The following is a 26,865-nucleotide window of genomic DNA, read 5'->3' as shown; positions in this document are numbered from 1 at the left end:
TCAGTAAATCATGTGCTTTTATTACCAGTGCATATTCATAGAGAAAACAAGACTGGGTCGGATAAAATGCTTTAGACACATCTCAAAAAGATGAGCATGTCTTCGCTCCTGTTTGGCAACGAGTCGAGGTGCATGAAAACCACAGCTTCCTAGCTGACTTAACTGGTAGAATTTGAGTCATATCCTGCAGCTCAGAAAAGCTCCACACTGAAAGGTTATGGAAGTGTCTGGGTGTTGAGCATAGTACTGTGATTAATTAAGTCAGACTTGCACCCGGTCTTTCTTCTGTCGTGGCACCGTGTTTTTGTTTGACATTACATAGAATGAACAAATGAGTCCTTCATTTAGAGTCATGGCATGATGGAAGCCAGGCAGAGACTCAGATTTGACAGAAAGCTTAGAACAGTATCACAAATAGTGTACTCTTAAGCGTGAATGTGCTTGCTAGTCAATGTCCTCTCATAAACGGTCATTTCTGGTAATACATCTGTAACAGTTTCTAATATGAAAACCACAAAGCAACAAACACAATAAAACAGAATTCATCTTCCGTCCCAATAGCTATGACCTTGGATTCAGATTAAATTTGCACAAATTAACAGTTTTCTCGCAAAGCTCCCAATGTGCCTGTTCCACTATTATGTCTATGAGTTTATGAATTAAAAAAAAAAACAAACAAAAAAAAAACAACTATTTAATATTCTTCCACTGATATTGTGAAATTTGGATGGATTTCCTGAGATATCTGTATTATTTCTATCCAGGTGGTAGCACTTGAATAAAAGCTATTGAATTGTTAAAGGCAAGCCAGTGCTTCTATGAACCCAAAATCCTAAACACAGAAACCTAAATACTGATATACTTTGTTGGTATTGTAAATAAAAACCAGATAGGGTTGTAGCTTTGGAAAAGAGCTGCCCAAGTGCACAAACACTGATCTACATTTCCCAGATGCGGGTGGATACTGAATTCTGCTTTAAGGGGTTAATTTGGGGAAAGGGAGAAAGTGTGAAGCTTGAAAGAAAGAAAAAATATTTAGAAAAATAATTTGCAAATGCTGAGCTAGTATAAAATAAAATAAATTAGCATTTTACATTGTTTTCCCCCTTCAAGATAACAGATAATAACAAAAACGATCATTGTGCTGCTTGCAATAGCAATAAATATGACGATTCTTCATTTAAGCATGTGCTGGGTATGTTTGAAAGCACACTCTTTAACAGCTGCCATACACATGTTTAAAATCCGGGAATCCTTGACTCCTGTGATCTGGACTGCCACAAGGCTGAGTGTTTCCAAAAAAAAAAAAAAAAAAAAAAAAGAAAAAGAAAAATCATAGCACATACATAGGGAGTGATCTAATATACACAATATACATTCATGTATATACAGTACATACAGCAAATCAATGCACAGATGGTGGTGACACTTATGTGAGATGTCAGTAAATGAGAAGTTTTACATTTCATTGCTGGAGAAGCATAGCGCTGTTTATTTCACTGTAAGCATTAACTAGTTCATGAGAAAGCAACTAATGGGTGCACTGTGTTGTTGTCTAGGTATCAAGATAAAGTAAAGTTTCATGCATCTGGACGAGTTATGGCTGATTAAATAGTTCCAACTATCTCCTACCTTGTCAGCTCTCACAGAAAGTGTTGTTTAAGAATACCATCCACGTCAGTATTTGCAGATTTTCAAAAACCAGTCCATAGCTTCAAGTCATCGCTTGTTCCGAGTTACGCTACGTCACTCAATTTTAAAGTTAACCGTCAGTTCCACAGACAGGATAAAACATGGACGTAGTTTCCAGGTAAGCAAAAAGGAAGCCAGTGCAAGCAGCAGCTTAAAGGCCATCAGAATGCAATAGATGTAATTGCAAAAAGACTTTGACCCTATAGATGTTTATGGGAAAATGGCTTTCTGTCTTGACCTCTGTAAACCCTTCCCTCGTGACTTAGTCACTCATTTTGGGGCACACTGAATAAAAAATTAAGTCTACTTTGTAAATCTTGGTCATACAATGTTTTAAAAAGGATCATTATCTGTTGATTAATGTGCTATGATTATCCCAATCATTGGCTAACCACTTGTAAGTCATTAGCCAATAAGCAAGCAGTTTCAGATTTAAACCCACCCCTCCTCATCACATCTGGTATTTTGAAATGAGATGGATGATGTCAGCGACGTCCACCTTTTATGCTGTCTATGGTCAATTCACATCATAAAGGTAAGGTGAGGCGACACACAAAAGGCTGTACTGGAAAAATCATTGCACCTTGTGGAATACATTGGTTGTGTCGTCAGTGCTTGCGGTGTTGAAGATGGCTATCTCGGGTATCTACTGTAGGTAACGGTAGACCTTGAAGCAGTGGTTCCCAGAGTCTGCCACCGCCACGTGGCCATCAGATGTGAGAGCCAAGCCCTGGGGGCCATAAAGCGGGTCTGCTGATGTGTTGATATAGGAGAGGAAAGACCCTGAGCTGTCAAACACCTGGATGGGTATGGAGAATTGAAGGACAGATTAGATGAGTGACTACTGCAAGTGTAACGCAGTTCCAGTTATTCATTTCCGCAAACTAACCTGGATCCGACTGTTTCCCCAATCAGCAACAATGATATTTCCATTGGCATCCACAGCCACACCCGTTGGAGCATTAAACTGGCCGTTCCCCTCTCCGTGTGAGCCAAATTTAAACAAGAACTCCCCATCTGCATTGTACACCTGTCAGGTAAGATTAAGCATAAAAGAAAATGGGTGAATGATGCTGACAAGTAAAGAAAAATGCCAGTCACATCCTCACAGCATGAGAAGTACAGCAGTGTTTGGTTTGGTTTGAGTCTGCCTGCCTTTTCTTGTTCTGTTGAAACTGATTGATTTTAAAATCGGTCCAAGTGCATGGCTGAAAACAATGGGGGGGAACAGGTATGCAGCCTTTATCAGAATGCTAAGCACTATTTTAAGATTTAAAAAACCTGCAAAATAAAGAGGCTATCGGAGAGGGTTGCTTCAGTTTTGGTATCTTAAAGTGACTTCAGTCCTATTGTAGGAAGAGAGTTTAGCTAACATCGCTGACTTTGTTAAACCTGAATTAAGAGAAAATCTGGGTTTTAGGCTCCAGAAAGAGAGTTGACTTGAACTCTGAGCTTAACAACAACCAGTGGTTAAAAAGACTTTTTCATTCATTCCCTTGTCAACCGTTAAGGATGGAGACAGCGATTACAACTCAGACTTTTAATCAGCTCACACTAAAATCTATAGTCTCCATCTTTCTGTCTCTCACACTCTAGACAGTAATGCAGCTGTCAGACTGTCAGCCATTTTCCCCACACTGTAATTGGTCACACTGTGAAAAATGTCTGTCACAGTTGGATCTTCTAGAGGATGTGAACATTTGAGTGAAGGAGTGAAGATGAGGCTGAAATGATTTTCTTTAGGCCTTTGAGTCATGAGTTTTTAAATGCAGCTACAGACAGCCTGTGTCCTGAGCGTTTCATGTTCAGCAATGTGTTCACAGATTGCGTTTCAGTCATTAAATGCTGTCAAAGGCACAGTGTCTGAAATTCATATGCTCTGTAACAGATCAGCAAACTGTGTCCATGTTGGAGTCCACTTGCACGGCGGGACGGATCCAAAATGGATAAGGATCAGACCCAAACTCAGTTTGGCACCAGTCATTTCCCAGCTCATCCATCTGAATCAGTTCAACAGCTTAATTTCTTCTGATTATAATCTGCATTCTTTATTTAAAACACCTCATCCTAATATAATGTTTTTAAAAGCCATTTAAATTTAAACTTGTTTGCAATTACAAAAAAACCCAACAACAACTTTACATTCATTTCAATTATATTAGAAACTATTACTAAACTTTTACTATTAACAGCAACATCTAAACACCGTTGCTATGACTGTGAAAAAGCCATCATCTATCAGTGCAGGCTGAAATTAGATCAGATTATAAATGGTTAAACTGGGAACATTAAAGCAGAGTTTTTTTTTCTGTAAATTTCATTAAACTTTTTTATTCAGTAATCTCAGAAATGATGAAACTCTCTGTATGAAAAAATTAAGCTTTTTACACTCCATTAGAAGATTCAGTTTTTACTAAATAATCATTCAGACAATGAATGGTCATCACCTGTAGGAAAAACAGCTTTTATTTAATTAATCGAAATGCCCTGAAGGCGGATCTGCCCTGTAGTCTGTTGCTATCTGGGTAATTAATATCACCGGTCCATAAGTAATCTGTCTGTTATCTTTTGTTTCTTTCACTTATATTTTACCCTTCTTGGGTTATGGCTGAATAATTAGATTTGAAAATCAAATTGAAAATCAGGATTACAGATTTATCTAGTGAAAATTCCAGTTGGGATAATGATGACCACAGTCTGCCTATGATGATGACAGAGCAGACCAACCTGATTAAAGTTACTCTTTCCTGCCCTTCCATTTGAGATAAATACCATGGTCAGCACTGACGCATGTTCATATTTTTCAGTTTACTGGATTCAAATGGAGGCTTTGCTCTTTATTTACCCGTTGCCATGGTGAGTCCTGATACTGGAGCACTACCGATGATGGTTTTCTTTTTCTACTCATGTACACCCTTAATTCAGCTGCTCTGGAACCGAAAACTCAGACTTGCTGATCTCAGAGCTAATCAACTCAGGTTTATTGAACACACTTTCTGGAAGAAGTCCCAGGTTTTCAAACATAATGTTCGCACATACTTGCAACAAGCCATACCTTCACTGAATGGTTGTGGAAGTCTGTTACCACAATCTCATTTTTGTTATTTACAGCCACAAAGTGAGGACCTGAAAGCAGAGGAGACAGGGAGGGAACAGCAAAGATGAGTCATCCGTCCGTTTACAGTGTATGAGATGAAGCGGCATACTATTTCTGGACATCAAAAACAAGACACCAAGTGATCACAGAGAAACTCTCAGAGCTGAGACATGACAGGGCTGAAGCACCAACATGTAGAAAAAGAGAACAAAGATTCATTGTTTTAGCTCACAGTCACAGTGAATATATTACTTACTGAAAACAGGGCCAGATTTACTAATCTTTGTATCCAGTGCAATGTTTGCACCACTTTTCTCTAAAAGAAAAGAAAAGTTATAAGTGAGAAATGAAAGTGAACGAACGGGTGAGTTCAACTTAAATATTGCTGTACAACTGGAGCGGCATCAATGAGGGATTCCAGCAAAGCATGCAAATTAGTCCCCCCCCACATCTGAACAACAGGGAAGGACGATCGTCAAAACTTGGCATGCAGTAGTGTACATCATGAACTGCGGACTCCAGCTGTGCTATGATGACAGGGTGTATAATTTATCATTTATAATTAGGACAATCAGTGCAACAACCAAAACATTAACTGTGTGTTAATGTCTCTAATTAAGCAAGTAGCTATACATGCACTCATTAGTTAAAACAAATGAAGGGTGCATAGAGACATGCTGATCACTAGCACTGTTCAAATCAACTTTCCTGTGAAGAAACAGAAATCAATTTTGTAAATCTGGCCCAACCACATGCCCTGATACATGAAACTTCATCTCTGTCATTTTCCGTAAGACACATTGTTAATAAAATGATCATATATATATATATAAATATCCCATTTATTGATTTAACATCACTCAGTACCTGCAAAGTGTCTGTCTGATGTTCCTCTGGCGCCAAACTTTGTCACCAACTTCCCATTTGATTGGAAGATGAAGACACAGCAGGCCTTATTATCAACCGTGATAATGTGTCCATTCTTGTCCACAGCCACACCTTTGGGGCCCATTAATCTTCCAGCACCAATCTTATTCTGTTACAAACAAAGTTTTGTTTTAAAATCTAGTTTCACTTTATAATCGTGCGGTTTAAAAACAAAAAACATTTCTTTTACTGACTGGAATGCCAACCTTGAACTTGCCATCCGAGGAGAAGATGCTAATCCATCTGTTGTCATAGTCAGCTACAATTATGTCCCCGTTCATGTCTACTGTGACTCCTGTGGGGCGCTGCAGCTGGCCTGGTGAACGACCTCTTACCCCAAACCTCATCTTAAACTGGCCGTCGTTAGAGAAAACCTATAAAAAAAGAAAATTAATTATTAAACACTTCAAAAAATGAATTCTTTGAAGCTAAATAGGTTAGCCACTGACCTGTATGCACTGGTTGTTGCTATCTGCTACCACAATCCGACCATTACTGGAGGCCGAGATGCCTTGAAGATTGGTGAATTCTCCTTTATCTCTCCCTCTTGTTCCTGTCAAATCAACAAAACATCACCATGTTTTTAAGGATAAGTCACCATTTTGTGCCATTAAAAGTAAATTAAAAGCACTAAAAGCATAAAAATATGCATGGATGGAAGATTGTAAGAACAGTCAACAGTACGATTAATATCCAAAATAACGCTTTTTCACTCACCAACTCTATATATCAGCTCGTCCTCTATTGGATTTTCCTTTTTCTTGGTGGTGCTATACATGCTGGAAGGCCTGCGCACGGCCTTCTGGCGAACATGACCTCCTCCTCCGCTTGGGGACTTCACTCGTCTCTTCACATCGTCTGGCGACTGCAGGACATCTGACGGTTTGACAGCACGCAAACGGAAAGGACTCCCCCTCACAGGCTGTTCATATAGCAGCAAAGAAAAGGTGAATTCTCCCTCAGAGCGGAGGGTGTATCCAACCTCGTAGGTGCCGTTTTTGTTGTCCACCACCTCAGCTTCAGTACACACCCCATCCGCAGAGATAATCTCTGCCCTAAGAACCGCGTTACCAGTCTTCACCAATTCTCCATCTTTGTCTTTAGTGGTGACTGTGATAGTGGTGTGTTGGCCAACTAGTGCGTGTCGCAGACCTTCACCGGTGGCAACGCTGGTATGGCCTACAGCCCCCGTTGTGATCAGGACTCCTAGATTCTGAATGGAGCGCCTCAATCCATCCGTCTCCACCTGGCATTCCAGATGTCCGTTTTCATGAGGATGCTCGGGAAAGCTGTGTCTTGCCAGAGCACTCACCCTCTCACCCATTTGTTTTTGGACCAGAAGGACTTCAGTGGCGCTCCCATGGCTCAGTGCATGCTCTGTGAAGTTACAGCTACTCTGAATGTTCTCTCTGCCCTGAAGCAAAGAGGTAAGCTGAGTTTGAAGCACCTAAGAAGATGGAGAAAGTCAGCAGAGCTATCATGATTTTTTTTTTTTTTAAATGCATCAAATTTAAAATGAATAAGATCGCTGACCTTCTGCTTGGTGCTGCAGATGTTTTCCACCTCAGTAATGAGAGCAGTCTTGCGTTGGTGTAGGGCCTTCTCCAGCTCATCAAAAGTATTACTGATTTCTGTCACAGAGTCATTTTTCCTTTCTGTAAGTTGCTTGGAGATCTCATTCACAAGGTCAATGGCAGCTGTCAACTGAGGTAGTCTGCCAGAGCAAAAAACAAACGCAGATTACAGCTCTTTATACTTTTACACATCCAATTTTACTAATGTCTTCCAAAAGCAATCGCATAATAGATTATGTGTTAAAGCAGTGAAAAATCTTACCTGTTGCGAACAGTGTCCAGCTGACCTTTAAGGGCTGACTTATGCTGTTCGAGCACATCCCTTAGAGGCACCGTCACATGTTCCCTGTGTTCTCCTTCTGTACACTCCAGACACATGGCTGTTTCACATGACTCGCAGTAAAACTCCATCACCTGCAGATGGTGCAGTTGAGGCAAGTAAAGTCACATTTCTGAGGTCAAGGTTGCTCAGAAGTTCAAATGTATATATACAGAAGGCATTTCTTTTTAATCCAATAACAGTCGGCAGCCTGGTCATGAACATGCAGATGAGGTATGACAGCTCTGACCTATTTTTCATCAGCATTTTTTTATTTTTTAAAGCTTACCTTGCCCTCGTGATTAGGGCAAGAAAGGGGCTGACAGGTTGTAGCTGCGTTGGCTGACTCAAGAACATTGCCCGCCTCAGGCTGGCTGCACTCTGGGTCTCGTTGTAACACCTCCATTAGGTTTGTGATGAAGAAGTTGTTCTGCAGGGCTGCCACACCCTTCTCTGGCAAGATAGAAGTCTGTCTGCACACTGGGCAGGATAGTGTCAAAGACTGGGGAGGGATGTAGTTCTGTAGACATCTACAATCAGATAAGATGTTAAAGAAATCAGTTAATAAAGCTGCAGTCAAGCACCAATTTCAGGGTGAGACCTGATTAGAAGACTGGACAATGTGATTTGAGTGGTTACTAAGCACAACGATGTAAAAACAGTACTACTGTAGCAACACAGCTGTGGAAATCAGTATTTGCTATTACCAAAGCTGTGCCCTAAAAAAAAGGCTGTGTGCTTTTCTTGTGACCAAGCTTAGAGTAGCTGGTGACTTACGTCATGCAGAAACCATGATGATGACAGAATAGCTCGCTTAAGCGAGGAGCTGTGATACCAAATTTAGAAATTGCTAAAAAAGACATTAAAGTACACTAAAATCTAGCACGCTGCATCCTATAATAGCCAAACGCTGACTCATCTTTTTTATTTTGCTTCTAAATGTTTTATGTCTGCTTATCTCTTTACTGTCACTTTGATCTCCTGGTGTCGATCACCTTGTAAAGCTAAGTGATTCATGGCTTACTTCTCACAGAAGGTGTGCAGGCAGGGTAGCACCTTTGGGTTGTGATAATGGTCCAAACAGATGCTGCAGACCAGGAACTGCTTGTCTATCTGCCTCACCACAGGGCTGGTGCTGCCAGTCTCACGCTTCGCCATAATGACAGACATTCAAAGGGGACACTGGGAACACTTAACCTGTGCAAACAAGGTGAAAGAAAGAGAAGAAAGGTCAAGAAAGCCTCGAGGAAACAGTCAGGCAGGGTGAACAGGGTGTAGTTGCTTGAGCAAAGGAAGAAATGACTCATAGACCCGCTAACACAATAAAACCTCATCTAAATCCTGTATCCGCGAGCAATTTATGGTCTCGCTTATCAAACTATGTCAAGTAGTATGAGTTCCCTCACCAGAGGTTGTTTAACTTTATAAGTGAAACCCCCAATTGAGTTCACACAGTGGAAAGAAACATATACATGTGATTAAAACTGCAGGGTAGAACTCTTAGTGGAGACAATTATGCTGTCAGCAATAGTGTTAGAGGTTATACACAGTATAAGCCAATCAAAACATGATACTAATACTGATGTTTTACTCTTGGTGATATTTTTCGGTATACTGTGTCACTTTTGTTATTTAATATGACTCCTAGATGAGTAGATGCCTGCTGGCTTGCAGTTCAGATGGCAGAGTTGCTGTTACATGAAATTATACCACTGGGTCAAGCAGGGATTAACTTAGCATGCCAATGTTGTGCCGTACATCTGTCATAGTGTACATAAGCACATAAAGGATTACATGGAGTCCAAAAACACAGACAAACTGGTCAATAAACACCGCTTACAAAAGTGAGTGACTCATATGATAATAAAATTCCAGCAGGAGGATTGGTGTGTTTTGTCATTTGGTTTGGCTAACACTGTAAAGAGCCCTATTGTTTTCAGTTTTTTCCTCTATAGTTTCTGTCCTACAAAACACCTTCAGTCAGGTAACTCACTCTAGGCTCCTTATAATTTTCTGTAATGCACCATCCGCTAATAACCTTGACACTGCATTGCACGTCTTGAATTAAAGCTCAAAAAATTCATTACAAATTAACTGAATTTATCCCCTGACAAAGACAGTTCCGTGACGACTGCTGAGATGTCAAATTACATGGGAAAAGAACTCCAAGGCAATTAATTTATTTTCTTTTGCTTTTTCTTTCAATTTTCTTTGTAACACTAGCAAGATATGTTCTTGTTATGTAGGATCATGAACAGTTAGGATACCCAATAGCTTCATTAATGCCCAAGAAAGCTTAAAACAGCTATCTGATACGTATATGAGAAGGTTAATTGCTATGGTGCTATTAATCAAAGTGAACCTTTGAGCCGGGGAAACCTGACAGTTGACCTTGAGCCGTCATTTTAAACCTGATTACAGATCAAAATATGTAAATGAATGTAGCACACCATCACTGATGCAAGATGTCATATTCTGAGTAACTGACAATGTATAACATTTTTTAAAATTCTTGATCATGTTTATGAGCGTAAAAACATCCTGCTCATTGCAGTTTAAAACAATGCACACAGACCGGACAAAAGAAGGATTCACTCTATTTGAGCTTACTATCAGTTTCCTTGTTGCGTCACTATAACATGTCTCACCAAACAAAACTGTCTTTCAGCTGATGCCTTAAAAATATAACTAGGCCCCTTTTCTTTGAGAGCAACAAGAGGAAAGAGGAAGCTTTGAAATGCCACTCCCCAAATTCCTTCTAGTTCCTTCCCTTGACTCTTAGCAGGCTGAGTTCAGGAACCACCTGTCTCTCTGTCTGAGGGGAGATGGGGAAAAATTCACGGTGAGCTGGGCTCTCTGCCTCACATGAGCAAGCAGGCCTCGGCGGCAGCTGTCCCTTTTTGCAACACAGAGCAGCGAGCAATAACAATGGCATTTCAGCTCTGCTCACAGCTCAGCGCCCCACATCTCTTCCCCTCCCTCATTCTCCCTGTTTTTTTATTATCCTGTCATTTTTCTCTTTCTCTCTCGGCCACATAAATGCACTCATGACATCAGTATGCCTGAGCCCAGCCACAGACAGATGGGAATTTTCTCAAGCACGCAGACTCTATTGTTGTTTCTTCCCAAGTGATCAGAAGGCCTACTGACTAAGGAGGTCTGCCAAGCCCATTCACAATAAGCCCTTCCCAAAAAACTCTATGCCTCCCCTTCCCTTGTCTCCCCTAAAAAGCCCTCCCCTCCTTGGGCTGTCCTCCCTTTACATAGACTCTGAATTGCAGCAGCTGAACGGTGACATCAGGAGGAAGTATGATGAGCCAAGACCTCTAGGCTCCTCCCTTCTCGACAGACTGGCCACTGTCTTTAGGATTGCAACAGTCTCCCCCACCTTCCCTTCTCCCTGCCTGTCTGTCTGTTCTTCAAGCAGCCCTCCTCGGCTCAGTTACTCCCACTCGCCTCACCACAGACAGATCTTTCATTAAAAACCTTCTTTCCCTGTGTGAATTTAGAGAATACCTAATGTACAACATAAATAGTAATATATTTAATTAAACACAGACTAAAGACTTCAATCTGCAGTTTACTCTAATGTTTGAGGAAGCATGTGATTAAACAGCAATCACAAGGCTTTGTCATGAAAAGTGCACAGTCAGCGCTTCATACAGATGAGGTCAATAGTCCCTTTCCTCTCTTTTTACTGCAGAAAATCACGGCGCGAATGTTTGCAAAGTCAGCCGTTTCACTGCAAAACGTCACTTGCCACTCTCACCCTGCATTACTGTTAAGTGCCTTAATCTCCTCCTGCAGGGTCAGGTCCTGTCTGCCATCTGGATTACTGTCTCACAGATTCAGATGACACCATCATGCCCAGTCACTTCAAATTCGCTTTGAAGAAAATGCTTCATGTCCACATAAAAGAATGAAGGCTAGTCACTAGCTGTCCGAAGATGATACAGCTGTATTCCATGCTTGAAGCAAGTGTGTATGCTCAAAACCTTTCTCTTGAAAACAGACACATGTAATATGAATGATTTAATTGGATTTTAGCAACAGGAGCTCGCCTTCAGAGAAAACATTGCCCTCAGCTTAACCTGCTTAGATTTCAATCGGTTGCGCAGGTAAGGGTTTCTCTCCTCTCACTGCTCCACCGATTGAAGTGCTACTTTTTATATCTGTAGATGCTTTTAAAAAAATAAAAAAAATAAATCACTATGGTTATGCTGTCCTCTATAATGGAAACAACAACAACAACAAAAAATAATTACACATGCTTCCTAATCCAGGGCTTTTTGCTCCTCGATAAATTGGAATAAATAGGAAAGAGCAATTTCAACTTTTTTTGAGACGGAAAATTCCAGTTATAGAGGAAAATATAATGTTATTCTGAATACATGACTAATTCTTTGACCCACAGTTATGTGACCAACTATTATTACATTTAATGCAAAATGTCATCTCTTGGTTATAGTCAATGAGACAGAGAGCGAGTTAAAGTCTTTAAAAATAATAACTCAAAATAAGCCCCTAAAGTTATTAAACTTGACTTGTCTAATTTCAGTTAATGGTTATAAATCAGCTTGCTTCCAGGATAAAACTATCAGTGTCAGCATGTCAACATGTGATTTTCAAGTACAGAGCGGCCCTGTGGTGAAGTGATTAGCACCGTTACCTCCCAACAGCAGAAAATTCTTGTTTCAAACATGCCCGAGGCCTTTCTCTGTTGAGTCTGCATGTTCCACGTGTGCTTACAAGCATTTCCTCAAGGTACTCCATTAAGTTAAATCATGATTCCAAATGAATAGTGAGCTATTGCCTTGTGGTAGACTGGTGACGTACTCAGGGTGTACCCCTGCCTCTCACCTGGTTACAGCTGGATGTGCTCCAGCCTTCGTGCAACACTGAATAAGACTTTTGATTAAAGAAATGAACGGACCATAAAGTCGGTCATTCATTACAAACAGGCTGAAATTTATTCATTTAACTGTTGTTAACTTAGAAAAAGTATTTGGTGGAGAAGTTTCATTCAAATATCTCTGGACTATGCAGACTAAGAGAGACACAGTTAAACAAAAAAACTCTTTTATACAGGAGATGATAAGCTAATGAATTTGGCCCAATAAAACGGAACTGTCACATGACCAAATGCTTGGACTGGGTATGCTAACCATACTGTACCTTGGTACAGCCCCTCACCTCTCCAACCGATCAATCGATTATTCTGATTGGCTGCCCGTCCCAAACAGAAGGTTTAGACAGCGGATGGGTGGGGCTATTGTACTCAGTCTCAGCTGCGTGTCTGAGATGACCGCATAGAAATATCTGGCACCACTAACATCATAATGAGCCAAGTAGAAGAAAACCTTTCTGAACTTCTGAGCATTTAGAGCAGCCTGGAGCTTTTGGGCGATTTCTATTTCTTATACATAAATAATATTTGAAGTTTTGGCCATATTTAATATGACCATGCACCATTTTAACAGTATATGTAGGACAGAGAATATAAGAGCAAATAAGAGCATAGATCCCATTAATGATACTTTCATGATAAATAAAATGAAAGACTGATGTTCAAGTCAAATTTTTACTTCAATCGACATAATGAGAAATCAGAAACTGGCCCTTTAAGAAGGCTGTAATTTACAGATTGTTAATACCATTCCTTAACAGTGACTATTCAGGATTCCAGGATGTTTGTGCTTCAGTGGCCATATAAAGTATTTGCCTCTTCCCTTCCTCTTTCCTTATTTGAGTAACAGACAAGTATCTTTTTCTCCAATGGTATCCAATATTTCAAATCTATTTTAAGCATTACTATCTTAGCCAGCTCAGTATTATTGAACTACAATTGCATACAGCATCTCTTGGAAAACGGACTTTGTATCCGTGTTACCATCTTGTGATATCACTTTTAAGAGACACAGCAGAGAGGAGTCTTCAGCAGTTGTTTATGTACTAGACCAGCATACACTGGTGAAAGCCTCACTGACCTGAAGAGAGAAGTGTTGTCCCTCAGTGATGTGCTCTCCAGATTGTGTTTAAATATAGACTGTAGTTTATGTTTTCTGCTACATCTGTTGTGTCCTTCCTCATGTGCCAACACACAGTAATTGTTCACAGGCTGAGCAGAATTACCTGAAATGTAATTTTGAATAAACCCAACACGCTGTTGAAAGATTTTTCTGGGTTATGAGGAACAAGGTAGACTGTTACAAAGGAATATCTGTACGCTTGACTCAGATATAAAGAGAGAAAAGACAAGTAAGAGTAGAAGTGAGAAAAGCATATGCTCCAGAGACACAGCATAAATTACATAATCACAAAGCATCTGAACTATTGTCTACATCACAGCGAATGTCTCATTGTTTGTAACTTTGTTCAGAAGACATTTGTGATCATTGTCTCAATTTGTAGCACTTTCAGGTGAACACAGGTCAAGAATAACTATTCACAGTTATATCTGCACTAGGAATAACAATGTGGAGCAGTTACACTCTTTACAATGCCAAAGTTAATGTGGACCTAAGAATGAGACATTCAGGCAGCTGGATCTAAGCACAGGGTCTGTTTTATATGTTTTTAGGGACAGAAAAGATGCCGGCTCCGTGATGACTCATCAATCATTATTCACACAAACTTCTTAAGACTAATACACCCACCACCACCACCACCCCACCCCCCTTACACTCCATCAGATGAAGAAATCTGTCTCGATGCATCAATCTCTGACAGAACAGTCACAGCATGGAACGCTGGGCTTTACATAAAAGAAAAACAGTGTCTGTATATTATATGTAAGGCTATTGAGAATGATACACTCAGCATAAGAGCGGGGACACATTTGCATGCCTAATAATGGCCTAGCATAGACACTTACTGATTGCAATTAGACACTGAACTACTAAAAACTAACACTGTGGCAGTTTTTCATCATTTTGTTTTGTGTTTAGATTGATAAGATCTGACAACAGCAGATTTTTGTCTCGCCTTGTGAGCCCACACTCCTAAACATTGTCAGAATACAATGCGGCACGCAGGGCAGCCTGTCTGCAGGCACAACACGCACTGCAGATTTAACAAAAGGTAGATCGGCGCACAAGCGGTGCCTGCAATGCTTATTCACCTGCAGTAAGAGGACTGAGATGTCTCATACTATGACTCAGTAGTTCAAATACGGTCTCATACACGCTGTACTTTGCAGATACACAGACACTGTGAAGCATTAGTGGGGTTACTCTTTGTTAAGAAAATGTAGTTCGTGTTCAGGATATTTAAGAAACTGAATGTGGTTTCGGCTTGGCAGTTTGCCGAGCGGCACAAATGTTGGTTTGATAAAATGAACAGTACCAGTGCTCAGCTGCTATGTTATTATAATAGGTAAAGAAAAAAAAACTGTGACTTTATTGTGCTATATTTACTTTTATTGACTTAACCATTTTGTGCTGTCACATGTTTTACAGCGTGAATGCCTCAGTCTGTAATCTATAAATTTCGTTCATCTCTGAACTTTGCACTGTTGTTCAATAAAAGAAACAACAGCACTTTAGTTCAGTAGCTGAAGGTTTACAGATGTCTACTGGTAAAGGTATTTTCCAGAAAATATTGATTATTTTTTTAGTTGAAATAAACCACTCTGCTGCTTCAGAAAGTCTCATCTAATATTTATTATCTATAGCGAGTAATCATGATGTGACTGCATCCCTCTTGATGATGTCTTATGAAAGGCTGACGATGCCTCATAAACCACTAAACAAAAATAAAAATAATAAAAGTGCTCTTCAAAGGAGGACCGACTCAAACGTAAGCACAGAATTAGAGGATCCAATCACAAGCATTTTACCTTCTTTTGTTTTGTATGTAGTCTACCTCATCGTGGTTGTTGTATTGGTAGTTTGGTGGATGTGCCTTGTACTGGTTGATGGTCATCTGTAGCCTGTGTACTATCAGCATGCACCGGCTGTGATAAGTCATTATATTCTAATTTTAGATTGCCGTTTCAGGAACTGACCAGGGACACCAGCTGATAATTAGACTCAAGTCAAAACTCTGGCTCATCTACAGTCATTCTTCTGTTGATCAGTGAGCAATAATCTGATCCAATAAATGAATTAATAACACAAAATATGCACAATCATTTTCATGGAGATTAAACCTTCAAATATTTTGTCCTAAACTCCAAAATAAGTGCTTTCTAATTGCTTTCTAGAGCTATAAACCATAATTATAATTATTATAGTTATTACCTACAGTAATCTATTTATTCTGAATTGGGGTTTCAACAAACCTCATGATGACAACTAGGAAAGATTAGAAAGGGCGAACGATCCAACTTGTGTATTATATTAAATCAGGTTAATCATACACTGATTAGCAATTAACAGTGGAGCCAGATAAACTGATATTGCATTATATTAGATTAGATCGTTTCCATTTGATGTTGTTACACAAATTAGGAAAAATAAACCCAGGAGAACTGACTCACTGCCATGGGTCTCATTTAAATACTGATATAATAATATGGAAAGCAGGTCAATAAATCATTGAATATGAAACATCAAAAAAAAAATCTAATTATCCTGCAATCTATCTTTTTATAATATATTTATCAAGTTCCCTATCCTCTCACTTGTGTTGGTGCACTGGGGGCTGATTTTGTTAGCAGGTAAGGGCTATAGCCTATAGCATATATGCTACATGTCTGCGTTTGATCGAATTAGTATTCAAAAGCTGTTGCTGTTTCTGGTCACTTCTAAGCTACAGTTTAATCTCTGTTGCTCAATATTTGCAGAGTAGTACTGTATAACCCACACAACGCCCTTGTTGGTCCCCTGGTTCTCTTGCACATGTTCCCTGTCCTGTATACCTTAAGAGCACAGATATAATTTGACTCTCTAAGCTCTGCTAACAATCTGCCCTCTGGCGCAGCATCCCGCACCGTCTGCACCCTCCCTGTGACCCAGTGCAAGCAGCCAACAGAGCAAAACCAGGCAAACATCTCTATCACCTGCACTCATTTTAAAAATTAAACTTTTGAGATACTTTTAGCCTAAAATGAGAAATATAAAACGAGCCTTTCAGAACAAAGACAATCAATACCAAAACCACTGGACCATCTGCTCACAGTCTAGGCCTGAAGACTAAAAAAAAAATGTCTTCAAAAATGATGCATTGCCTGCTGCTGTTGCTGCAGTACAGTGCAACACAAGGAGCCACAGAGTGGCACAAGAAAACAACATGTCGATTCACATGTGGCTCACAAAACTTCTCAGCAGCACACTCCATACATATTCAGATGAGAAAAACCAACGGAAGACCACTAATCCTCTAACAAACGAGCATGTATGCTTGGTTAAAAGAGCCCAGCCCTCAGACTGCAGCAGAGATGCCCACCTGCTACTGAGCCGGCAGCCAGCTAGGAGCTAAAATGGAGAAGTGTGTGGGCTGAAAGAGGAAGCAATGAAAAAAAAAATGCTTTAAAAAAAATCAGAGCAATGGAGAATTTCTGTGCAACAGTTTGTCTTAAACGGTGCTGGAATTAATTGCGTTGACTTTAAGTTGGTTGATTGTTGCAATTTAAAAAAAGCACAAAAGAGGGGGACATCATGTTTTTTTGTTTGTTTTATTTAAAGTACAGCCCCCTATGATATGATTTATCCGTGCACAGATGCTGCTGGGATGAAGTAATCAATTATTCATCTGCTTATAGCCCAGTCATTGTATCTCTGAGGACTCCGGATAACGGAACAAGCAGGATGAGAAAGCAGAAATTCGACACCATAAAAAAGAAGTGAATGGTTACATTGTACTCACGTAAATTCCCAACAGGAGTGTCAGCATTGCAGGCCGTAAAGAAAGCTTCCCATTGTCAGTGTCCCAAACCTCTCCAATACAGAATCCACAGACAGGGCGACAGAAAGGAAAGGGCAGGGTCTGTCTGGGAGAAGAAGGGGACAGTAAGGAAGAGGACAAGGGAAAGGAGGAGATTAGGGGAGTGGTTTATGCGCAGGATTGGTCAGAGGGCTAATGGGAGGAGTTAAAGAACCCAATAGCATATGGAGGAGGCAGGGGATATGCAAAAGACGTGGAAAATCTGGAGAACTGACTGAGGGATAAATCTGACTACTGCAAAGGGGTTTGGCTTCCTTGGGTACCACCCATTTCCTTTAAAAGCACAACGTTTATTTCTTTACCCTTTGAATTTTGGGGATGTAAACACAAAAACGATCAGAGTAAAACGAAAAAGCACAAAACTGACGGCAATATAGTGATTTAATTATATTACATTTCCCTAAACCTTCCTTCCAGAGACTTTTGTAAAAATCGCTAAACATGTAAAATGCTAATTATTATAAAGAGTATGTTGCTCGAAAGCTGACGAGGTTTTTTGATTTGTTTTTGTTTGTTTTTTAGAGAATGGAAGGGGATAGGTGTGTTCATTTAATAATAGGAGTCCTGCTAGTTTTAGTAATACAGCACTCTAGAGGCCAGGTGGTGGTAGAGTATGGAATATGTAATGGGATATGCTGTGTGTTTTCACTTAGAAGAGGCTTTTGAGAACAAAGAAAGACTCTGGCTTTTTGCTAGTGAATTCAACAGCTTTCACTTTGGGGGATTATTTGAAATGAGAGTATGTGTTCATGCAGGTTGAGAATTTTGAATACAAAATGATGTCACTGTATAATAAAATGCTGAAGGCCGTCAGTGTTAGGTGGCTGTTGTGTTGCAGGCTATAAGGAGTTTGTTGGGGGGTGGGGCTTGGGGGTGAGGGGCAAACAATTGTCTCTTGGTTTTATTCTGCAAGGTGGAGTTGCCATGGAGACTGCTTCCAGTTGAGTCAAGATGGCTGCAGCAGTCTGGCAGCAGCAGTGACTATAACAGATATACATAATGTAGGTCAGACTGACAACACTGACAGTGCTTTTCTCAACATGGTTTAAAATAGTTAATTCAACAAAAAATAACACAACCCTAAAGTAATCTATTACAAACATTTAAATAAATAATCATTTATTTTCATTGAACTGATCTGTATTTTTATTTGTTTATGACTGACTTAGAGAAATCTAGGTCAATATTATGCCGTCAAATGATAAACAGCATGACTTCCCCTTTGAAGGGATGATGTAACAATGAAAACAACAATAACAAGGCAGCCAGCCATCACACAGCCATTACTGCACTAGAACTTTAAAGCAGGTTCAATGCATAATAAATAGAGATCTATCCGTGCAGCCGCTCTTCACATCAGACGCTGTTTTTATGACCTTTTCACTGTTCAGCATAAGAAGTTTAAATAGGGATTGTTTTTCATGAAAATGATGATGAAAATCATTTACAGTCAATGGCCGACTGAAGTCTAGAATCCATGAACATCACCAAATGCTGCATTTTCTCCCTTGAGAAGCCTTTAATGCAGCTGCCTTCAGTTGATGCTTGTTTGTGGGTCTGTCTGTTTTCAGTTTGTTATTTAACAACTGAAAAGCTCTGTTGTGTTGAGATCAGATGACTGACTTGCCTGATGAAGAATCTCTCATGCCTTTGCCTTGAGAAACTCTGGGGTCTTGCAAAATGATTTGCCCATTTGCCCTGGGAAGCACAGTCTGATCAGTTGTGGAGCATGTGGCTGAAAATGAGAATATAGCCATGTACACTTCAAAACTCATCCTGCTGCTTGTATCAGCAGGCACATCATCATTAAACACTAGTGACCCAATTAGGCAACCATACACGCCAATGCCATAACATTACATTTACTGTTTACTTGACAAGTAATGTGGAATTTTTTGGAATTTTGAGCCGTTTCTCTATTTCTCTACACACTTTCCTTACTGTTCTGGTTCATGGTGATTCTGTCCAGAGATTTTTGCTCTTCAGAAATCTGCAGGCACTTTTGTTTTCTAAAGAAATCCAGTTTGGTCTTTTGTTCTTGTTGTAAATTCCCTGTTTTTGTATCTTTGAAGGCATCTAATGACAGACTTTGACAATAGTACGCCTACCTCAATGAGAGTTTTTTGACTAGCTTAGATGTTGGGAAAGGCTTTATTAGAAAAGGGAAAAATCTAGCTGACTACCATGTGCTTTCAGTCCTTTTGGTGAAAATGAGGGACTATTTTTGTTAAAAAAAAATGCTTAAATTCAAAAGCGGTTCAAGCTCACGCTTTAAATCAAGCTCTTTGATTTAAAATCTACAACTAGTGCTGTGAGAGGCGAAATTACAAAAATGTTGCCATTGTCTAAACACATATGGACTTAATGTGATCAAAGGTTAGCTGTCCATTTCAGATTGTTATTATATACCCAAACACAAGCTTATAAGGGCTTGAGCAGATAAGCATTCTGAATTGCTATTGATTATTTGTTTGTAAACATAAATGGAGTATAAATATAGTTGCCTGGTTTGAGTCTTGTACTGAAACATATTTATCACTGACCCTTTACCATATCCATGCATGCTAGCCTTATAAATATTTTATCATAGAGAATTATAAAAAACAAAAACATTTGAAATACACCAGTCTGTGTATATAGAAGAGGCTGTTTTTATTACTTCATTATTTCAAGTCAGACAGCCTGACAGAGTACCAAAAACCTAATTAATGCAACTCTGGCATCAACTGCAGAGCACTGGTTGCCGGTAGTTGAATAAACAAGGTCTAATGTTATGGTACAAGCTGTGGCCTCTTTGACCCAATGCCTCTGCTCCCACAAAATGAAAGTACTGAGGGTCTTCCATAAGTGAAATGTACCACCATTGTCAGCCACCAGGTACTGGGCCTTCACCTGTGGTGATGTCTTAAGTTAATTTGGGATCAACGCCCTTCATTTGGACTTTTCATAGTTCAGCTCTGCTCAAATACAGGCTGCCTTTGTAACACTGACCTATTTAAGATCAAACAATGGCTGAATTGAGTAAGACCCTCAAAGCAACCACACTCTTCTGCATTTTTGACATGCTTCTGTGATAATGTGGAAAAAAAAGAATTACAAGAATGTTTCACAAAAAGAGTTGAAAACAGAGCAATACAAATATACGCAGTTAAAAACCAAAACAAAAAAAGGAAATACTGTATTTAAGCATGCATTACAAGCACGCGTAGTTTAAAAACAAAAACATCTAACCAGGATTTAAATACAGCCTCTGAGCCATTTTATTCTCTCTCTCTCTCTCTCTCTCAATGACTAGAAAACAGTCATTGGTGTGTCTCCCTCTCTCTCTTTCTGTCTCTCTCCACCTTCTCAGTACCTTCTGCACGTTTTGCACGTCAATCCTTCCAAAGTTCACACACTGTAGGCATTAAACCATTTATCCCATTTTTGAGAACAGTTTAGTCAAAATAGTCTTATTGGATATGGATATAAATGCAAATACAATGAATGTGCCCATCTTTCTACATCAACCAGAAAACCTCCACTTTAAGCCAACTATATTTTGCCATCTAGTGGTACAACATACAAAATGCCTTCTCCTAAACAAAGAAACCTTCCTCACTTGCTTAAAGCTTTCTTGAATATATTCACAATTTAGGAAAAACTACCAAAATAGAACAATCTTAACACTTTGTTGTCATCATGAATTAATTGCAATTAACATTAAATTAGATAAATTATCTTTTATACATGTAAAAATATATCCCAAAGGCTAAACACCAGAGCCTGTGGGCTTATTTACAGTGTCCTTGCTGCTCTGTAGTTTGCTCATATCGCCGAGGCGTTTTAAAAAACTAAAAAATAGTCCAGTGGTCTCAGTTTTGAACACCACAGGCTTGCTGCTTGCTGGAACAGTGTCACTAGTTATCTGTACATCGTTGTCTGTGGGCTGCATGACAGGAGCTGAGGAAACAGGTGGCTTGGTTGTGTTTTCTGCTGATGTGTCATTTGTGTCTTCAGCACCTGATTGTTTTAAGTTGTGAGAAATGTCAGTATAATCAAACACTGGTTTGGAGGGAGGGTGTCCGGCGCCCTCTCGCTCTGGCATCGTCCCTTTTTCTTTAGCCACATGATTTGGAGTTCTGACGGGCAGTTCAGTCCACCGATTACTTTCCCCTGCCTCGGTTTTTGGGACTTTAGTAGGCAGCGTATGGCGGCGTCCAAGGTTACGTTTAGGGGAAGGTTGAGGTTTGAGCAAAACTTGAAGCAAATCCTCATTGCTGGGGTCATCAGGATACCTATCCGCTTCCTCATCAAATGTGAGCTGACGGCGTATGGGCGCATTTGGAGGAGGAGACTTCTGATTTTCCAGAGAGTAGTCCCCAGATGAGACGCTGCCACGGCTGTTCTGAAAACGCAAAACTTTTTTAGATGCTTCACGCAGCTGTTGGGCCTCCTCCTCATTATTATCTTGCAGATCTTCCTCATTATCATCAAAAGATCTAACTGTGGTCATAAGTCTAACAGTCCTTTTGAAAGGGTTCCTAAGTCCTCTAGAGTCCTCTTCTTTGGAAGTTTTCATCTCTTCTTCATTAGAATTTTCACTCTCTGCCATTGTGTCCTCGATGTCTGACTGGGCTTTGTGCGAGTTCCGTAAGTTCGCAGTGAGTTCAACTGCTGAACTCCACTCTTTTCTGCCCATGTCCTTAGCTCTAACTGAGGCTTGAATCTTTTGATTTACTGGGGGAAGGGTTTCCTGAGAAGTAATTTCTGAAAGGCTCCCGTTATTGGGACTACCATTAGTTGGGCTTCCACGAGTCGATGAGGGCTTTTCTGCTCTTCTCCTAGAACCACGTTTGATGACAAAGTTTTGTAGCACAGATTCTAATGCAACACTATCCATTTCCTTATCTCTACTGGAGCAGGTAGCTGTGGATCTCCGCTTGGCTGCAATTTCCAGTCTGTCTCTGTGTCTCCGTTTCACCTCTGCAGTCTCTCTAGCTTTGTTTTCCTGCAGGAAAAAAAAAATCCCAGTTCAAACCCTTTAATTTTTCTTTTATCTCAGTATAGGAATATGCCAGCACATATAGCGCGTATATTACCTGCATAGCTCGCAAAAATCTTTCACAAAAGGAGTTGAAAATGGAGCAACACTCTTCCAGTTTAAAATTCTTGGCATCCTCACAGAAGTACTGTGCCACTCTGTCACTTACAGACTGCAACTCCTGAAGATCAGTTTCTACTTCTTTCAAGCAAACCTCCGCTTCCTAATTGGAGCCAAAACCAAAACATTAGAGCATATACTCTCTATTAAAATTCACACAAACTGGACCAAGTAACGAATCACCCACCATTAGAAAATCCTCCATCTGTGCCTTTAGGTCTTCCTGCTTTAAAGTGTTTGCATTGGCATCTTGCACTTTCTTTATTTGCTTTCGATACTCCCCTTCAATGTCACCTTGATGTATTCTAAAAGAATTTTTGAAAGCATTTCTTCTCTTATTCTGATGATACAGCAATACAAGAAGAAAAAAGCCATACAAGACACTCCTATATGGCTTTTAAAAAGGTATTGCTTACCTTGCTGCAGCTTCAATGTGTTTGAGCTGTTCTGGAAATTTAAGCAGTGCTGTGTCCACCTTCTGAGCTTGCTGTGATGAATTAGAAAGTTTGTTGAAAATCTAATTATGCAACTTCATCTTAAGGTGAGAAACACAGACTTCTCAAACAAGTAAAAGCCACTTGCCATCACAACATAGTGCATAAGATTCATTCCAGGTTTGTTTGCTTTGGTATCCACTAGTTTCAACAGAGAAGACATTTTGAAGCCAACTGCATTGCCCGCGTAGCCGCCCTATGATCAGATAAACATATTGAGATCAAACAAATATAAATACAAAGAAAAGTCATCCAAGACTCCACAAACACAATCATTATATACTCACAGCATTCATGTAATTTCCAGTCTTAAGGACCAGGCGAATGACAGCATGAAGATTATCGCAATCTAGCAGCTCTAAAAGAAAACATATATTGTTAACTCCAACTCCAAATGGGCGTACAACTCTGCTTTAATGGGTCTCATGTTTCAAACTCAAGGAATGCAGACATTACCCCTTCCAGCAGTGGTCAAAGTACAGATGAATTCTTTTACTTCATCCATAAGGGGAAAAAATTCCTCCTTCAGCACCAAGCAGCTCAAACGCTCTTCATAGCTAAAAGACAAAACGTTTCCATCATTATCACCACTGACATTTAACATGTGATTTTCATTGAATTACACTCAGGTGGCTTACCTGGGGATCTTGACCAACAGTAACATAAATTGATCTGCTTCAGGGAGAGCAGACATGTCACCTTTGAAATTAACCAGCTGCTTTACCTGCATTTGTGAAATCAGAAAATCTGATTATGTATTTGCAAAGTAAATAAACAAAGGTTTAGAATCACATGACGCAATAGACATGTTTAAAAAAACAAAAACAAAAAGCAACTACAGTACCTCCCCTTCATCCGGAAGCATCTTGCATAATTCCTGCAGTTTTCCAGTACCAAAGCCCAGGCCATTTCCTGATTTGATATCCTCAATCATGTCCTTTATAGACCTGTAATAGAGGTCAAGCGAATCAGTTATCTTTAATTATGTTTTTACTGTTGCTTTGAAATATCTCATTAGTTCTGTGTGTATGCTTTCATATCACACTTTTCTATGCCTGGTAAAAAAAACTTGGAAAAAAAAAAAAGCTGCTGACACATACAAGCCTCTACCTGCTCTAATCACTTTATTTCAACCCTCAGAAAAATACATGCTGTGCAGGACATGAAAATGATGGAATGGAAATGTGCTCAGATTGCAGAAAAACATATTTGGTAACAGCATGAGAAAGAAAAAAGTAGTTAGATTAATGTATCCATATGTTGTTCTCTTGTTTTGCTGGTGACACAGTAGTTTGATCACAAACATTTTACGGATGTTAACAGTAACAGGATTGTTTTCATTCCTTTTAAGATCTGTTGTTTATGACAACTAGCTTTAGGCAATAGATTTACAATACCTCGCAAAAGTGTATCTGTAAGTTACATCAGGGAGATAACCTGTTAGAGCTGTAGAACAGTCTAGTATAGATCAGACCTGCCAGGACATGTCGGCTTTCAGAGATTTTGTGAGTATGATGCAGTCTTATTGCATACAAATATGCCTGCCTCACCTTGTCCTCAGTACAGTGTAACATGGAAAGATTATTGTGCAAAATACTCACACCTTCACAGTGCTACCACTGACTCACCGCTTGAATTGCTTTAGGAAAATTCCAATGTTCATGCTCCTCTTGGAGCTGAGGACAGAAATCTGGGAGGGGAAAGGAGAACAGAGACCGGATTAAAATCTGCTTGTTAGCTGCTAAAACGGTTTCATTGTTGACTTGAGCTCTGTCTTTCGTATCACAGACATCTCAACTTTCCAAAGAGACAGTCGAATCCAAAGGTTAAGAATTCTTTGAGTTGATTGTATTGAACATTCCAGGCAAAGATGCAGTTTTTGCACCTTTTCACCATTTCTCTTACAAAATTCTAGGTGAAAGGTCAAAGTAAAAAGTTAAAATGTGTTGTTAGTCAAATCATGATTGATCTACACTTCATTAAGTAAATGTGCCTAGTGGTGTTTATTAGGGACGGTAGCTTAAATACAGAGCATGGACAACAGAGTGATGTCAGTGAGAACACAATTAGATCTTCCTTCAGCAAACAAATGAAAATAATAATACTCCACCCTTGTACTGAGTGATTTTACATCATTACATAATGTTTCTGACAGAAACATTATACTATTGTTGTCATTTGTTGTATTTATATATTGCAAAGTTGGGCCTATAAAATGTAAATTGTAAAATAAGCAAATGTAAATTGCAATTTTAAGTTTCACATAAAGGGTAATAAAGTTCCTATAGTATCACTATATTCCCAGTTCATGAAATCACCACTTCGGTCACTCTGGTTTTAAATGTTAGGAGAGGAAAACATTGCAGGGACGTCTGTTTTTTCTTATATGTAAGCTTGGGGGGGGGGGGGGGGGTGTTAATTCAGGTCAAAAGAACTTGCTTCCATACCTCAGCAATAAACAGGAAAGAATATAAAAGCTTTCAATCTCTTGTACAAACCTTGGGGGTCAAAGTTCCACTACATGAACGGGTGATAGTGACACATTTATAGCCTGGCTAGCTGCACTCACCATTTCCCCTGCTGTGGCAGAACTTGGCAGGCCCCTCAGACTCTGACGGTTCAGAGCTTTGATTTGCTGCTGGGCCTGCTTGTGGCTGAACAGCTCCTCCATATGATCAGTGTCCAGTTCATATTCCCCATCAGTCTTATCTGCTGTCCAGATGTTGTGCTTTCCTATAACTGTGTGTTTGGGTAGGGTCTCCCAGTTGAAGTTGCGCATCTTGGAGCGCCGGCGCTCCAACCTTGAAATTGGACCCAGGCCATGTAGGGATGGAGGTGGAGGAGGTGGTGGCGGAGGAAGTGGAGGTGGTGGGGGTGGAGGTGGGGGTGCAGGAGGACCTCCTGGCTGCATCTTTTAATAAGAACCTCTCAGCAGGTTTTGAATGCATCCACACTCATATTCATGCATAAAAGCTGAATTTCAGCATATATTGGAATGCAGTGAATGTAGAAGCGATTCTGGTCGTTTTTACAGGAATGCGGTGCAAGAGTCAGTCCTGGAGTGACTTGTTCAAAGTGTTGTCAGTTAGGATGATGCATTCCGACTGAAAGAAACAAAGCAGGGTGGGGACACATAAGCTACAGATCTTCATACACTCTACAACAGTGAGCAGCTTTGTTTAGCACAGAGTACAGAATTTACTTTCTTTACTGTACATAAGATTAATTATGGGAGTGATGCCGCCGATTATTTTCATAAAAAGTTTCCTGAAACTTGTGCAAACACTATAATAATTCATGATCCACTTTGGAAACGCATAGAGGCTACTTTAAATCTGCCATAACAGTCACTTTAGGAGATCTAAACGCTCCTGGTGTTTTATCCAGTACAGAGCTATGCTTGTCCACCGTGATCGGTAAACTACTAAAACCAATGTTTGTTCAAACACTTAGCATTATTTTTAGTTAAAGACCGGAGAGAAAGAAATGAAAAGTCAACTCACCTTTGTGTTGGACTCAGCACAAGTCCCATTACTCCGCTTCCCTTTTTGTTTCTTTTCTTATGGCCCTCTTGCTGAAATTTCAAAAGTAAAGAGTGACATCAGCCTGGATAGAGACTACCTGTGTGTAAATGACACGCCCAGGTGAACTCACTTAAAATCCATGACAGCCCACACCTTCCCAGGCACTCTGGGATTGGCTTATTTCTTTCTCTCTCTCTCTCTTTCTTTTCC

General features: G+C 39.9%; 2 protein-coding genes across 4 annotated transcripts; both read right to left on the bottom strand.

Annotated features, from left to right (window-relative positions):
• Window positions 1-980: 980 nt before the first annotated feature.
• Window positions 981-17,564, bottom strand: LOC113035767 (tripartite motif-containing protein 3-like). Of its 2 annotated transcripts, XM_026191460.2 has the most exons (13): window positions 17,417-17,564; window positions 8,634-8,806; window positions 7,899-8,139; window positions 7,553-7,704; window positions 7,250-7,430; window positions 6,434-7,163; window positions 6,166-6,269; window positions 5,923-6,090; window positions 5,657-5,825; window positions 5,046-5,105; window positions 4,748-4,818; window positions 2,582-2,722; window positions 981-2,491 (listed from the first exon to the last, which is right to left on the bottom strand). In XM_026191460.2, exons 2-13 carry the CDS (start codon window positions 8,777-8,779, stop codon window positions 2,339-2,341), a joined length of 2,316 nt encoding a protein of 771 aa, XP_026047245.1. In that variant the 5' UTR covers window positions 8,780-8,806; window positions 17,417-17,564; the 3' UTR covers window positions 981-2,338. The 2 variants fall into 2 exon arrangements, with proteins under 2 accessions (XP_026047245.1, XP_026047246.1); XM_026191461.2 differs by lacking the exon at window positions 5,046-5,105.
• Window positions 17,565-20,121: 2,557 nt separating this feature from the next.
• fhdc4 (FH2 domain containing 4) lies at window positions 20,122-26,865 on the bottom strand. 2 transcript variants are annotated; one of them, XM_080289199.1, is made up of 9 exons: window positions 26,635-26,865; window positions 25,701-26,235; window positions 24,760-24,821; window positions 23,976-24,078; window positions 23,770-23,855; window positions 23,588-23,688; window positions 23,419-23,489; window positions 23,054-23,327; window positions 22,825-22,942 (listed from the first exon to the last, which is right to left on the bottom strand). In XM_080289199.1, exons 2-8 carry the CDS (start codon window positions 26,040-26,042, stop codon window positions 23,169-23,171), a joined length of 924 nt encoding a protein of 307 aa, XP_080145325.1. In that variant the 5' UTR covers window positions 26,043-26,235; window positions 26,635-26,865; the 3' UTR covers window positions 22,825-22,942; window positions 23,054-23,168. The 2 variants fall into 2 exon arrangements, with proteins under 2 accessions (XP_080145324.1, XP_080145325.1); XM_080289198.1 differs by lacking the exons at window positions 23,419-23,489; window positions 23,588-23,688; window positions 23,770-23,855; ... (2 more) ...; window positions 25,701-26,235; window positions 26,635-26,865 and adding exons at window positions 20,122-22,484; window positions 22,576-22,740 and having other exon boundaries at window positions 23,054-23,191.

The sequence above is a fragment of the Astatotilapia calliptera genome, chromosome 14 (genome assembly GCF_964374335.1).
Source record: "Astatotilapia calliptera chromosome 14, fAstCal68.1, whole genome shotgun sequence".
Classification (NCBI taxonomy): Eukaryota; Metazoa; Chordata; class Actinopteri; order Cichliformes; family Cichlidae; genus Astatotilapia; species Astatotilapia calliptera.
The sequence above is the reverse complement of the archived record's forward strand: the minus strand, read 5'-3'. Positions and strand labels throughout refer to the sequence as shown.

What these genes read in the sequence shown, in the direction of transcription:
- LOC113035767 (XM_026191460.2), bottom strand. Translation starts at nt 8,779, where the DNA reads ATGTCTGTCATTATGGCGAAGCGTGAGACTGGCAGCACCAGCCCTGTG. An exon ending in TCTGCAGCACCAAGCAGAAG is followed by an intron (nt 7,164 to 7,249) that starts GTCAGCGATCTT and finishes CCATCTTCTTAG; the next exon opens with GTGCTTCAAACTCAGCTTAC. An exon ending in CCTCGGATGGCAAGTTCAAG is followed by an intron (nt 5,826 to 5,922) that starts GTTGGCATTCCA and finishes TGTTTGTAACAG; the next exon opens with AATAAGATTGGTGCTGGAAG.
- fhdc4 (XM_080289198.1), bottom strand. An exon ending in GATTTTTGCGAGCTATGCAG is followed by an intron (nt 22,485 to 22,575) that starts GTAATATACGCG and finishes TTTTTCCTGCAG; the next exon opens with GAAAACAAAGCTAGAGAGAC.